This window comes from Leptodactylus fuscus, chromosome 1, assembly GCF_031893055.1.
Source record: "Leptodactylus fuscus isolate aLepFus1 chromosome 1, aLepFus1.hap2, whole genome shotgun sequence".
Classification (NCBI taxonomy): domain Eukaryota; kingdom Metazoa; phylum Chordata; class Amphibia; order Anura; family Leptodactylidae; genus Leptodactylus; species Leptodactylus fuscus.
Genome location: NC_134265.1, coordinates 90,856,277 through 90,871,954, shown reverse-complemented (window position 1 = coordinate 90,871,954; position 15,678 = coordinate 90,856,277). Strand labels below are relative to the sequence as shown.

The window sequence follows — 15,678 nt, the reverse complement described above, 5'->3', positions numbered from 1 at the left end:
AAATGCAGTAACAATCAATAATGTGTGCTACGGCTCCATTCAATGTCTATGGGACTGATAAAGATTGTGTGTTGCCCTATAGAACTGGATGGAGCGGCAGCATGCATGCAACCATTGTTCTATTGGAATGGGCGACACTGGAGCCTTGTTCTAATGACAAGTGTCTGGTTATGCATGGCTAAGAACACCAATTGCTGGGAGTACTCAGCAATACAGCATGCAGGACAAATACTGAGCTCTTATCTGTAGCTTAGACTGAAGGAATAATAAACAGGTGGTCAATGTAATAGATATGATAACAAAGCCTTTAAAAAAAAAAACATCTCAAAATACTTTAAATGTGACCTTATCCTTATTACCACTTTCATGAGGATTTTGAGACAGAGTTGTTCTTGTTTATTGGTTGTAACATCTAGCAAGTTTTATTCATTTTAGCAAGCGAGATTTCGCCTTACTCCTGGTCTTTAAAGACCCCATTCCTGGCATTTGTATGGAGTTATTTCTTACAAAAGTACAAACATTCCCGCTAAAACGCATTAATGAACCACAGAGTTCTCAAAAACTTCTCCAGATTTTAGAAGTTCTCAGGGCCTGGGTCCTGCTGGTCATTCAGTTCTTGTAATAAAAACCATTCTGGATAGTTTCAAATAAACCTGAATGTGAATAGCGGTATAGCATTTTCACTCAGACGGAATTTAAATGACCAGAAAGTATGAGAAATCGATCCTGGGGCTACTAAGCATAGAAGCCCTTCCCTGGAGGACCCCTTTAATGCGTACTTTCAATCAGAAAACTGCTGATCATAAATGAAGACTACAAGGAAATATAAGAAACTTTGGAAAATACTGCAGCGAAGCTTTACCACTTTGATAAATGTGCAAATTTATTATACAGAATAAGAGTATAACTCAATGAACTAGCGCCAGCAGCAGATTCCTCCTCACTCCTCTCCGTAGACTTCTGTGTGTAAGGCTGAATATGGGCACAGGAGCCATTACAGATAAAGGGCTGAATAATGGAGAGGGGGCAAGCAGCCAGATATTTTATAACTGGGGCACGTTTTAAGATTTCCATTCACTGGAACTAAGGGATATGTAGTCAGACAGGTAATGTTCAAGAACGCCACTCACTGTTGACTGTGAAGTATCTGCAGTAGGAGGAAAGAAATCTCACAAATAGTTTTTAGGTTTTTTTTTTTGCATAGATTACCGTATTTTTCGGACTATAAGACGTACTGGACTATAAGACGCACCTAGGTTTTAGAGGAGGGAAATAGGGAAAAAAAATTTTGAAGCAAAAAAATGGTAAAATATTTAATATATGGGAGTTGTAGTTTTGCAACAGCTGCAAGGCCACATTGACAGGTGACCCTGCAGCTGTACGGGGACGCATAGAGTGCTTTTTTTTTTGCGGGGCCAGATGTACTTTTTAGTTTACCATTTTGGGGATTATCTATTGCTTAGATCACCCTGTATTGAAAAAAAACCCGGCGGTTTATGATATATGATTTCCTACTGTTATATATATTCTAGGGAAAGGAGGTGATTTAGAACTTTTATTTCATATTTTTAAAGCTTTTTTTTTTTTTTTTTTTTTTTTTTTTTTTACTATTTTATTCCCCCTCGGGGGCTTGAACCTGCGGTCACTTGATTGCAAGTCCCATAGACAGCAATACAACTGTACTGCCGTCTATGGGACATTCTGTCTATTAGTATTACGGCTGGTCATAGACCCAGCCACAATACTAATATATAGCAGTGACAGGCCCGGGAGCCTCATTAGGCTCCCGGCTCTCACCCGAACAGGTCGGCTCTTGCGATATCGCCGCGCAGGAGCCGGCCTGCAACTTCACAGGTACGGGGCCGGTGGGGACCAGCCCCGGGGGAGAAGGGGCCGCCAATACAGACTACAGACCCGGCATCCGCTGTACTAGAGAGGCGGATGCCGGCGAGAGATAGATGCAGGTGCCGGGGCCTGAGACATCGCTGCGCTCCTCTGCCCTGCATGAAGCCAGCGGCGGGGGGACGGAGGAGCGGAATAGCATCACTCCTCCCGCTGCTAGCTTCATGCAGGGCAGAGGAGCGTAGCGATGTCTCAGGCCCCGGCACCTGCATCTATCCCTTGCCGGCATCCGCCTCTCTAGTACAGCGGATGCCAGGCGCCACATTCGGACTATAAGACGCACCCTTCTTTTCCCCAAAAATTTTGGGGAAAAAAAGTGCGTCTTATAGTCCGAAAAATACGGTATATTTTATTACAACGCAGTGCTGGAAATTGGCGAGCTCTTTAGAATTAGCCATGCTTTGACAAATGTATATAAAGGCAGACTGCATGGCTTAGGGGCTGCAAATTATAGACCAGTGGGAATGGGACTGAATGAAACACCTACATTCAATAACCAAGTGCCGTGCCCAAACACCTATCCATGTAGAGGATCTTAACCCCATCAATGTATACTAATCTTTCACAACATGGAAAGGAGTTGTACTCACCTATATAATACATCTGCCACTGGCAGGGATCCCAAATCAGTCTGTTTTTGTAGCAAGTGTACAGTGTGAATAAAGGTTTTCAATGATCCCCTACAATAAAACACAGATACACAGTCAGTAGAGTGAAGAGAACAAACCAAATTAAAAGAACAAGACACCTATAGTAAAGGAAAAAAAATGTGCCTAGACCTTAAACAGCCGGATGTAGCTATATTATATGGTCCATATTAAATTAGATTATATGGTCCATAGCACCATATATTCCAGAGAGGTTTCCTCCTTGGGTCACTAGAACAGATGTCTTTAAGTTGCTTCTTCTCGGCTACTTAAAGGCTCCTGAGGCCCGAATTCTGGAAGAAGTGTGACCCTGTGATGCTTGTTTGCAACAGAGCGGCTCCATTTTTATATCTTTAGCAATACATGTTAGATGTCATGCCCTATAGTTCATCGCTTTGAACAGGAAACTTGTCAGGTCATTTTAGAACCTCAAACCACCACTCACAGGTATTGTATCCACAGTAGCACTTTAGATTCATGTCCCGAGTCAGAAATCCACAAAACACACTCCAAGAATCCACCAGGCTGCTCAGTGCCATTACTGGGAAACATTGGTGGCTAAAGCCATCTATTCTACTAACGTTAGACTAGGGACTATTTAATGAATTGTATAATAAAATGCAGAGAGAAACGTATAAAATACTATAGATCAGAAAGACTAAAAACAGAAAAGGGTCTCTAGTCACGAATATCATATAAGCCCCTGCTCCTTAACACTCCACCAGTAAATGACATGCCTCCATTACATGCAACACAAAGGTGCTGGAGGGACCACTTATCTATTGGGTTCTGATGCCATTGCACAAGTTGCTTTTATACTAGAGTCCCATGAAAAGATATGTCTGCCCTAAATTACAAATAATCTGTTTTATTAGCTTTTCTGGCAGAAATCCATAGATAATAGCAATGCAGTAAATATATAAAATAGTGTAGCAACATTACCATAAGAAATACCTTCAGCATCTTAACCGCAGTATCTACAGGTTAGCATCTTGCCAAGATACTAGAAAATATAGTAAGCTTGTACATATATGAAAACAAAGAATAAAAGGGGAGGGGCATAAATATAGATAACGTAGAAAGAAGGGAAAAATCCTAAAAGGGGAATAGGGAAAGAAGGACCAGAAGAAGAGCGGAAGGGGTGAGGGCCAGAGATGTTTACGCTCTGCTCAGACATGTATACACGAGCGCTTCAAAACACATCCCATTCACTTCAATGGGAGCGCGCGTAAAGCCGGCTTTACACGCACTCCCATTGAAGTGAATGGGATGTGTTTTGAAGCACTCATGTATATGTGTCTGAATGAGCGGAGCGTAAACTCTGTGTGAAGGGGCCCTAAGAGTAAGTGTTGGGCGAAGCTTGTGAGATTTGTCTCCTAAGGTTCGCCTGGTTGTTTTGTTCAGACCGAACACAGCCAAACTGCAACTGCTATTATACTCTCGGGTCTTTTTTTAAAGAAAAAAAAAACCAAAAAAAAACCATAACACCACACAGTTGTACTCACCGCTCCTGGACTCCAACGTGACTCCGTGCTGTCTTTGGGTCTTCTGACAGACGTCAGGGACCGCTGAGGGCTGTGATCAGCGGTCACATGCAACACGACACCACATGACTCGCTCAGGCTCAATCACAGGCTTCATCAGTTCCTAACATCAGTCAGAAGACCCAAAGACAACAGGGAGAACATTTTTCTTGACATGTTAACTAAACGGTAGTAAAGTATGATATTCAATACATATACATCCTATATGGCAGTCAAATATACACTTACCTCGCACAGGCCAACGCAACTAGAGCAGCAGCAGAGTTTTCTTTTTGCTTGTATGAGACTTGTTGGTCCAAAGTAGAGGTGTCTTCCAACCAGGAGCAAAGCAAAGACTCTATACCATTCAAGCAGTCTGCTGGTTCTTTAGTCAAACTTAATGGCTGACAGTCCCGAAGGCAATTCAATAGCACCTCAGCCGTTATGTTACAGAGAGACGGGTCTGTTTTACTCTGAGACTGAATAAGAGGAAAAACCAGCAAGAGTCCCATCCGCGAAGTGAATGGAGCCTGTTCTGGTTGCTGTAACAAGCCTTGGCGCTTGAGCAATGCAAGCGTTTCCTCATCGGAGCCTTCCCGTTCATGTTGTTCTTCCAGAGCCAGCTGACGTTGTGCATTCCATAAACCACGCAAAGCATTGAGACGATATTCAAGTAATCGTGCGTAAGCATTGCTCTGGTTCCCGCACACGGCTCTTAAGCGTTCGGCTAATTCTGTAGGGTTCTTTGTCTCAAATGTTAAAATCTAGAATATTAAAGAAAAAAAAAAAAAAATCATCTCATACAAAATATAAATGCACCGAAATTTATGAAATCATTACACCTAAGGGAAGTGGATCACAACAGGGGAATGAGGATTTTGGTGCAGGTTTGTGCCAACCTTCTCATCAAATGTGCCAACAGTCAATGCATGCGGGTGGTGTTTTTGTAAGCCTATTCATATCCTCCAGATAAAACCTAAAGAAATGTATATCTGCTCATGCGTGAGCACATTATTTCCATGAATTCAACCATGCATTAGCGCCATGAAAACGGGAAGAACACTTGTACAGATTTATTAATGGCAGAAATCCTGAGAGTCAAATTGTAACATTCCCATCATATTTGCAAATCCATGACCTGTTAACACCCCCCCTTAAAACAGATAGTGCTCAGACTGCTTAATATATTTGATCTCTTGGAAGGTAAACTCACTAAAGGGTGCATAAGGTGACAATTCTAAGCCAGGTCTGTGCTAACAAAAAGGATTTTGTAAAAAACCTAAATGCATAAAGATGCTGCCTAATGAACACAAACAGCAAGTATATAGGTACTAAAGCATTTACCCTGGAAACCACTGGTAAAATGATAGTCAGATGTACATAGTTATAGGTGTTGTCCACAGACAGAGCTCCCTTGCCCAGGGTTGCTATAGAAAACTGGAGTCAGTTATCAGAAATCCAAAAATACCATGCAGTGTACCCACTGCCAGCCATGGATGTAAAGACTTATCTGACCCCAGGCAAACTTCAACAGCTTTCCTTATTACTTAGGCTGGAATAATGAGAACAGTCCGCCCCCCCCCCCCCCCCCCCAAAATCCCTGTCCACATTCTGTTGTGTGAACCTTAGAACTCTATTCTGTGCTGTTCGGCTATTCTTCTTCTTAGAAATGTATAAAATAATAGACAAGTAAGCATTACCACTCGTCTTAACAAATGGCTGCGTCCGCCCAACAATTACCACTGGACTGTGTAAACCAAGACTGACCACGGTGTCCATAGAACACTCTTCGTGTGGCTTTAGGTCAACCAACCAGCCAGGACCAGCTTTAGTGCAGATAAACCAAGATGTCCCAAGAAATCCAGAGGACACTTGAGCTTTCATCTGCATATGGCATAGAAGTTTCTTTACAAATGACTACTGGACACTGCTTTAGGTAACAATTCAGGTAACAAATGCTGATGGGAGAAGTTTATAGGGGTAAATCTTGCAGTCATGTTTTGTTTAACCTAACTTGATATAACAAGTGCATAAAGAAAGCACAACTTTCTCAAGCAGACACAGCCTACGCTTACAAATGCTGGAGTAGGATACTGTGTGAATTGTAAATGATCTGTGTACTGGAACAAGAAAGGTCTTCTGTATTCTAGCTGGTGTCAGCCATACAGAACTGGTGACGTACGAATGAGAAGCCTCATAGAAAATGCATGCAGGCCAAAAAGCTTAACAGATACAATTGCTAGCTGCATTGTAACCGCAGGTTCATGTGACTTAGGTACCCAGTGCTGTACTATCACATTGTTTTGTGTGGGGGACATAGAGGTTGCTGATATTAGGATACACAAAACGGCATTTCAATGACAAAAGCAAGGTACAGCAATAACACAGCAGGCAAGGCCTGAACTGGATGAAAGCTGCTTTAGGCTAAGGCCCCACGGGCCGGAACCGTCGCGCTAAAGCGCTGCGGGAACAACTGCGGTGTGAACGCATTGTGGTTCTTCCCGCAGCGCTTTGAACAGAAAGTTTGCGGAGTTATCCTCTGTGTATTTTCTGTTACAATTATATCTATCTATGGGAAAGCAGCCGGCATTTCCATAGATATAATTGACATGCTGCAATTTTCAAAACTGCAACAGTTTTGGAAATCCGCAGCGTGTCCGCCCTGCTTTTTTTTTTTTTTTACACACAGGTGAGCCTGACCTATCTGTCTTGCCTATTTACTATCCTTTACCCTAGTGACAGACTCCCTTTAAAAATGTGATCTGTAATGCCGAGACTAGCTTTTCCATTATGCTTACTGCTATACTGTACTAAGAAAAGAATGGTCAGGATACATAATAAAGACCGCATTCACACATTCCAGATTAACCACAGGCTCACACTTGCAGATCTAGCCAATTACCTTTTGTGCACAATCTATACAAATAAGAAGAATGCTGAGCATTTTAAAATATGTTATGTGCTCATTGCTCTGTTTTTTTTCTGCTGCATGTGAATGAGCTGCGAAATACCACAAAAGGACAGAAATCACGACTGCCAATGGTAGCCAAACCCAGCATGAGTTTGCAGGTAACGCTGGGTTTACCTTCCATCTCGTGCTATCAGCGGCGGCTAAGGGTTAGGCTGTACCTTTATAAACAGTCAGTCTGATTTTAACCTACCCTATGAAGTATACCTACACCTTAGAAAACCAGAACCTACATAGTGAAATACTTTCTAGTATTTTTTTCTCTTAATGCCTTGAAAGACTTGCCTCAAGAAATACAAATTTTGTGATTCTACAGGGAGGGCCATAAGTATGGATACACCCAGATAAAATGGAAGTGGTTGCTGATATCACCTTACTGTTTATGGCATGTTAGTACATGGAAGGGGGGAAACATTTGAGGCTGGGTGACGCCCATGGCAGCCATCTGCAAAGCCACCATTTTGGATTCAACTTTACTTTTTTTTTAGTGGGAAGGAAGTCACGTGGAGAAATGCACAAGGAAAACAATGGTGTGTTCATTTTTAACATAGCTTTATTCATTATTGAGTTATTAACACGTTTCTTATTGTTACAGCCATTGACATGTCGTAGAGGTTAACCAATGAGGAGCGGACAGACATTGTGTTGCAGTCTGGTGAACGCAGTACCTGGGTCATTGCAGCAGACTTCAAAGCAAGAAACCCTATGAGACCACCCATCTCCTATGCCACAGTTAGCAAACTTCTTGCCAAATTTCGTGCAACTGGTTCGGTGTTAGAGAAGTTCAAATCTGGACGTATGAAAACGGTAACCAATGACGAAACATCAGTGGCTGTCCTGGCAGCATTTACTAAGAGCCCACAGCGTAGCACTCACCACATGTCACTGCAATGTGGCATCAGTTGAACATCCATTTGATAGATACTGGCAACACACAGATGGCACCCTTACAAGATCCAGCTGCTTACACTCGGTGTGTCAAGAGTGGGAGAAGAGAATCGCGTTGACAATTCAACACAATGGGCAGCACTTTGAACACACTTTTTAGTGGGTTACTGTCGTTGCTCCATGTCACAAACGTGTCAATAACTCAATGGTGTGCTCATTTTTAATGTAGCTTTATTCATTATTGTTTTTCTTGTGCAATTCTCCATGTGTTTGATGAGTCACATGAGCCCCTCCCTTCCCATTGAAAAAAGTAAAGTTGAATCCAAAATGGTGGCTTTGCAGATGGCCGCCATGGGCGTCACCCAGCCTCAAATGTTTCCCCCCATTCCATGTATTAATATGCCAGAAACAGTAAGGTGATATCAGCAACCACTTCTATTTTATCTGGGTGTATCCATACTTATAGCCCACCCTGTATAAATAAAGAAAGTTATTATTGGTGATATATTCTATTAAAAAAAAAAAAAAAAAAAAAAAAACCCACACCTATCCAGAGAACAGCACGACCCCCACCCCGAAAAAAGAAAGAAAAAAACTGTTCAAAGAAATTATTGCTTAAAGAGGATCTATCATCACTTGGCGCACATGCGGTTTTATATACCGTTAGAAAGCCTAAATTCAGCGCACTGTCGACTTTCACGTTCTGTGCCCCAGGTGAAGAGCCATCAGTGCCAGAACCGCAGCTCTTCACAGTCAGAAGGGCGTTCCCGACAGTTAGGAACGCCCTTCTACACAGCAGCGCCTATAACACTGTCAGAACGCCCTCTCCCTGTACGTTCCTCCCTGCTCTCACAGTACAGCGCTATAGGCGCTGCTATGAGGAAGGGCGTTCTTAACTGACTGTCAGGAACGCCCTTCTGACGGTGAAGAGCTATGGTACCAGCAGCGATAGCTCTTCACCTGGGGCACAGATCGTGAAAGCCGACAGTGCGCTCAATTCAGCGCACTGTCAGCTTTCTAGCGGTGTATAAAATCGCATGTGCCCCAAGTGATGAAAGGTCCTCTTTAAAATGAGGGGTTTTCTTTTCAAGATGGGTCAGATTTTCTTGTAAATGCTGTATGGCAACCATAAAAATTCTTAGAACATTTTTGATGTATTACTATTCGCATTTAATGTAAGAGTTTTTTTTAAACTAAAATATATAAGTATATATGTATCAAATATATATATATATATATATATATATATATATATATATATATATATATATATATATATATATATATATATATATAAGCAACTTAGGCAAGCAGCTCTCTCATATGTACCAGACCCCTTTCCATTAAACAGTATGGTGCCACCAGCTTTGGTTGTGATACAGTAGTTTAACAGTAGTGATCAGAGCCAAGAGTTCAGCCTTTGTCCTATTCCTGGTCACAGATGTACATATTCAGCATATAATGTTACAGAGTTAACTGTTACAGTGATTACACTCGATTCTGGATCTGGCTAATACAGACACGTGAACAATCCGATGTGTGCGATAAACATGAGACCCAAGGGAAAGGAATCCATATTCCAAAAAGGGGAAAAAAAAAAAAAATAAGTAAGATTCATGTACAATTCTACAAATGCAGGCTATGTGCAGTCTCATGAGATGGTGTCTGCGGCATGCAATGTTTTTGGCCATCTGCCATGGTATCAAAATTGGATATTGATGATAAGTAATCACAGGCTGTAAACCAGACCTACCAGAGATAGTATGAGTAACATACACACATTATATTATATTAAGATAGTATAGGAGTGCAGGAGTCATTCGTTAATGAATTGATATTCTACAATTTCCCCATGACATGTATTTATGAACTGTCTGAAGCACCTGGGAGAGGGAATTTGTACATAAAAGTGGACAACTCATCACTCTCCCACATAATAGGCAGTAATAGGCGGTAAGTGTCTGATCACGAGAATGGAGTTCCCGTGTAGCCCTAGCAATCTTTGACAGTCCCATAAAAGTGATGTTCGTCACCACTCCTTTCACACGGGGCAATGAGGGGCACCTGAAGGACCCCATTCTTGAGATTCCTGGCGTTCAAGAGATTAGATTCCAGCGTTCACACATTTATCTGATATCCGGCAAAAAGGGGATAAATGTCATTGGAAAAAAAAACCTTTAAAGAGGACCTTTCATGTCCTCCCTCACATGTGGTTTTATATACCGCTGAATTCAGTGCACTGTCGGCTTTCCCGTTATGTTCCCCCGGGCTGGAGATACCGGAGCAGTTAGTTTCGGCACCGATCTCTGCCCTCTGTCAGAAAGGCATTAATGACAGTCTAGCTGGGCTGTAAGGAACACAGCACCTGACTGTACTCGTCCATAGACTTGTACTGGGGGGCGTTCTCCACAGCTTAGAGTCATCACTGGGCAGTAAGGAACGCCCACCTCTGACAGTACAGGGCTACGAATGAGTACTATCAGGGGTGGGGGTTTTGATCCTCACAGCCCAACTAGACTGTCAGGAACACCCATCTGACAGTAGGCAGAGATCAGTAACGGCACCGATGTCTCCAGCCCTGGGGCAGAAAATGGGAAAGCCAACAGTGCACTGAAGTCAGCTTTCTAGCAGTATAGAAAACCGAATATAAAAACTTCTTTAAAGGAAGTCTGTCAGGCAACACAGAGAATCATCGTTTAATGGATATGGAAATCAACCAACTAGTGTATCAGGGATGGGGTCTGACATGCCAGATTTTCCTATAAACAGATGGAAGTGCTCAGATTCCCCTCTGGAATTGGTGTCCGATATTTCGCCTTTAGCTGTGATGGATATTTGCATCCCAAATCTGCCTCACAGCTGTCTGTAGGAAAATCTAGCAAATCAGGCCCCACCCCCAGTGCATTTGTAAACCAATTTGCATATCCATAAAAAGATGATTATCTCCATATTGCTTCAGTGGTTTGTGACTATAAAAGGAAAGTTTCTGCTCCAATTAAAGTCACCTATGAGAGACATTTAGGACATATGAGACACCCTTTAAGTAAACCATGGAGGGATAAAATTCTTAGTCTGTCCAGCCCATGATCAGAAAAACTTTTATCCAAAACCAGTAGCCATTTTTCTGTTCACAGGCCCTCAGGGTTTCCCAGCACTCAAGTGTCTGACTGTTTATCAAACCAGTTCATGGACGTTGATAAGGCAAGCAACTTTTAATACAAATATTTAGGGAATTATCATAGATAGATAGAGATATCTATCAGAACAAACAACCTGCACATATTTGTATGTGTAAATAATAAAATATATCCTTTTTGTACAAGTATTTTTCTAGCAACTGCAGTGCACCTGGTACATCTGAATGACAACATCCACAGTCTGCACTAATGGATAGCTAAAAATATCAGCATTTTTATTATAGCCCAAATGAGCTGTGACTGCTGACTGACACAAACATGAAATTTAATTTGCTTTAGTTATATGCCCATCAGTAACCCAACTCCAAAAGAAGTGCACATTTACTGGAAAACAACAATGACTACTGAAAACTGATAATTTAGGAGCCTTTCCTTAGGAACCCAGCAGCACAAGTGGTCCCTAATGTAAATACGGAGAATGGAGTTAAGATACATGAAAGTGGTACAGTGTCTGGTAAAAACAAAAAAATGGAAGCACCTCACTAATCTCAATGGCCACTCTCTACTTTCTGCTGATCACATATTGATGGCAGATCCATAACTATTTGCCGCCACCAATTACTAACAGGCAATACCTTTAAAAGGGAACATGTCACCATTTTCTTCCTAGTTATATAAAACACTAGCAGGAGGACCCAGCTTTGCACGGGTATATTTAATTTCTTGTTTATGTAGTGGCCCCATAAGAATTGGGGCCACTGGTGTATTTTGTATTTCATTTGTGAGTGTTCACAAGCATCATGTGATCATGTGTATCTCAGTTTGGATATCCGTGAAAAACCTGCAATCGGTTGTTAAGGTGACCTGGAGTAAAGCTGTGGTAATGTGATCTTGTGTAACAGTGTGATCCACAACGCCCTGCCACTTTAAAGCTGGCATACAGCAGTGAAGAAAAATGGCTGGGTTTCTATGGAAACCTGGATCTGATATGTGGCACTGTGTGGTGATGTGCGTATCTAATCCTCTGGCACGTGGTACTGTGTGGTGAGGCGCATATGTAATCCTCCGCCGTGTGGTACTATGTGCAGAGATGCATATCTAATACTCCGGCGTGTGGAAATGTGTGCAGTCACGTATGTAATCCTCCGGCATGTGGAAATGTGTGCAGAGCGCGTATCTAATCCTCTGGCGTGTGGTACTGTGTGCTAACGTGTGTATGTAATCCTCGGGCAAGTGGTGCTGTATGAAAAACAAACAGACGTGCATATCTAATCCTCTGGTGTGTGGAAGTGTGGAGAGAGAGAGAGAGAGAGAGAGAGAGTGTGAGATGAAAAAAATAAAGGGAACACTCATATAACCCATCCTAGATCTGAATGAATGAATGAAATATTCTCTTTGAATACTTTGTTATGTACAAAGTTGAATGTGATGACAACAAAATCACACAAAAATCATCAATGGAAATCAAATGTATTAACCAATGGAGGCCTGGATTTGGAGTCAACCCCAAAATTAAAGGCTGCTTCGGATCACGATCTGGAAGTTGTAACGTGACCAGAACCCTCAGATCCATCGGTTGCAGTAACCCAGGACAGGTAAGTAAATTAACAGTTTCTGGACAACCTCTTTAAACAATAAAATAGATCCTGAAGGACCCCCATTGACTATAATTTTATTCTTCAGACTTACAATACTTTTTTTTAATCCATCACTGACAGACTATAAAATTGATTTGATCCATTTATCTTAGGCCTCACACGAGTCCATGTTAGAGCTCCCTTTATTTCATTAACCTGTATTGTATGCCTGCAATGTAGAACATTTTCTGATGGATGCTGTAGAATCTGTCAGAAAAAGAATCATGCTCTATCAGTTGCTGTATGTATGGCGCTTTAGACATGCCTTTATATTTATTCTAAATTCAATGGTTGCCTACATCTTAAAGTCACCTGATGGTCATCTGTCAAATGTTTACACACATCAAATGTAAATGAGCCATTACACACAAACTGAAAACATTTGGGATGAATTCACACATGGCTAATTTTTTGCTAAAATTTCATGGATCTAAATAAAAGGAATATCTGTAGAACTCTACGTGCTTGCTGCAGAAGCACCCTCAATCGATGAATGGGAAGGAACGGATTTTCAGGTGCAGAAAATTCTGCAACCAAGAGCATATTCACACTACCACTATTATAGTTCATTGCTGTCATCCATCATAGGATAGTAGTAGAGTAAGTGACACTGCCTGAGAAATCATATTGCAGTCTACTAAGTGATCATCACCAAATGGAATCCCTGAAAAACACTAGCACTCCACTTACACGGATGTCCCTCCGATCAGAGAGAACACGCCATTGTTTCATTATTTTAGCCTCTAAAAATAAGCGATCACTATTACTGGAACCAGCCTGTTCTTAGCTTGTGGGTGGGTTGTGCATCCAGAAGGCGAGGCGTACACGCTGCTATCTCGTCTCTGCACACTACTGCTGACCTGGTACTTTGAAGGAATATGGCACGTTCCAAACAGAAAAAAAAAACAAACAAAACAATAACCAGATCTTCAAAGGAGCAAATCCTACAAAGAAAGCTACATATGTCAATGAGGCACAGGGAATCCTCTGTGTCACCTATGGTCACTGCTCCGGGTCCTGACAGATTTGTACTCCAGATGGCATAGAACAAAAAAATACAGCAATACAATGTCACTTATACTTACCTTTTGCCTTAATGGGCCTACAGTCAATGCTGACTTGAGTTACTTATAAAATATTCATGCAGTGATATGGATTGGGACCTTACAGAGGTTGTAGAGTCATCTAGCTTAAGGCTTTTCCAGACTTTGTCATTAATGTCTAACCCTCACCCTATTCATGAAGATGACCTTGTCCTATTATGGCACATGGACATCATAAAGGGAGATGTGTAAGAGCAGCTCCTGCTCCAAGGACCTAAATGCCATGCTCTTCGTAGGAATTGTAGAAGATTGCTGCTCATGAGTCAGCCCCTTTAAGCTTTGAAGGGGCTGGTCACATTTTGTGTAATGCTATTCGCTGTATGTTTAAAGGGATTCTACCACTAAAACTTTTTTTTTTGTGCTTAAGACGTCGGAATAGCCTTTAGAAAGGCTATTCGTCTCTTACCTTTAGACGTGGTCTCCGGCCCGACGTTCTGTAGAAATACCGGTTTTTACCGGTATGTAAATGAGTTTTCTCGCAGCAGTGGGGGCGGGCCTCCGTGCTCAAACAGCGATGGGGGCGTCCACACTGCTGCCAGAGAACGCTCTCCAGTGACGCCTCCATTTTTTGGGAGGCCGCTCTTGCTCTGCATACTGCGCAGGCATCGGAACTTGGACCGAGACAGAAGACAGAAGAGGCGGTTGCAGCTGAAGATGGAGGCGTCACTGGAGAGAGCTCTCTGGCAGCAGTGGGGACGCCCCCAGTGCTGTCTGAGCACTGAGGCCCGCCCACACTGCTGCGAGAGAACTCATTTGCATACCAGTAAAAAACGGTATTTCTACGGAACAGCGGGCCGGAGACTACGTCTAAAGGTAAGAGACGAATAGCCTTTCTAAAGCCTATTCCAACGTCGTAAGCTCAAAAAAAAAAAAAAAAAAAAAAAAAAAAAACAGTTTTAGTGGTAGAATCCCTTTAAGCATAATATACCCCATAATGTGTCTGTTATGTAAATGAATTCTGCATAATTCTTAATTTTTGTAGCCACATACCTTTGTGCAGTTTACAAGCTACAGAAGGAGGGTTATATGACCATACACAACAGACTCCTCCATTCACGCACATTGTACCTTCACTTATTTAACATGATTTTTAGCTGTCCCAAACCTATAATGTGGCATCAAGAATCCCAACCAAAACAAATGCCGTGAGACAAACATAAAGGAGTTCATCTCTTCAACCAATGTGCGTCCGGTCTTTTATGGATTTTCGGTGCACACAATATATCAGTAGATATTTTGGATTCATTTAACCAGCAATAAAAATCTGTCAAAAAGTACATTTCGAGTGCATGTATAGGTCTATTATTTTTTATTCCAGATTTACTACATCCTGTCTGTGACAAGTGTTTTTTAAATTAGTGTGTAGTCTGCAATGTACTCCACCTACTAAACAGTGTGCTGTCTGGCTCCAGGGGCCACCCCAAGGAATCTTATTACTAGGATTGTCCATCACTTCTTGAGAATGACTTGTAGCTCTGTGACACTGACTACATCCCCCTAAGCACCGCATGTCCTTTATTTTTTTGGCTAAAAGAGACACACTTCTAAAACTGTAAAATGTGAATCTGTTCTTACATATATACCACTACATAATCTATAGTACTACTATATACCACAAACATGGTATACATACATGTGCAAATCAACTGAGATTGGAAACAAACTAGTAGTATAAAGAGAAAACCAACAGGTGACAGGACAGAACCCACTCCCTCCCTGAGCCTACCTGCTTCGCCTACTCTAAGCACTGGTCACACACAGACAATAAATGGGCAAACACAGACAGAACTGGAAGCCCTAAGCAGAACCATCCTATATTTATCTACAAGAATCTTGCTCAGCCATTATTGAGCACCCAAGTTCATAGGTCTCC

General features: G+C 41.9%; 1 protein-coding gene across 2 annotated transcripts in view; it reads right to left on the bottom strand.

Annotated features, from left to right (window-relative positions):
- HECTD4 (HECT domain E3 ubiquitin protein ligase 4) overlaps nt 1-15,678 on the bottom strand; it is a 117,515-nt gene that overhangs the window by 87,651 nt on the left and 14,186 nt on the right. For both annotated transcript variants that reach the window (XM_075273114.1, XM_075273122.1), the window contains exons 2-3: nt 4,322-4,836; nt 2,493-2,582 (exon numbers count right to left, since the gene is read on the bottom strand). In XM_075273114.1, coding sequence (XP_075129215.1) covers nt 2,493-2,582; nt 4,322-4,836 — 605 coding nt within the window. The remainder of the gene's footprint in view (nt 1-2,492; nt 2,583-4,321; nt 4,837-15,678) is intronic.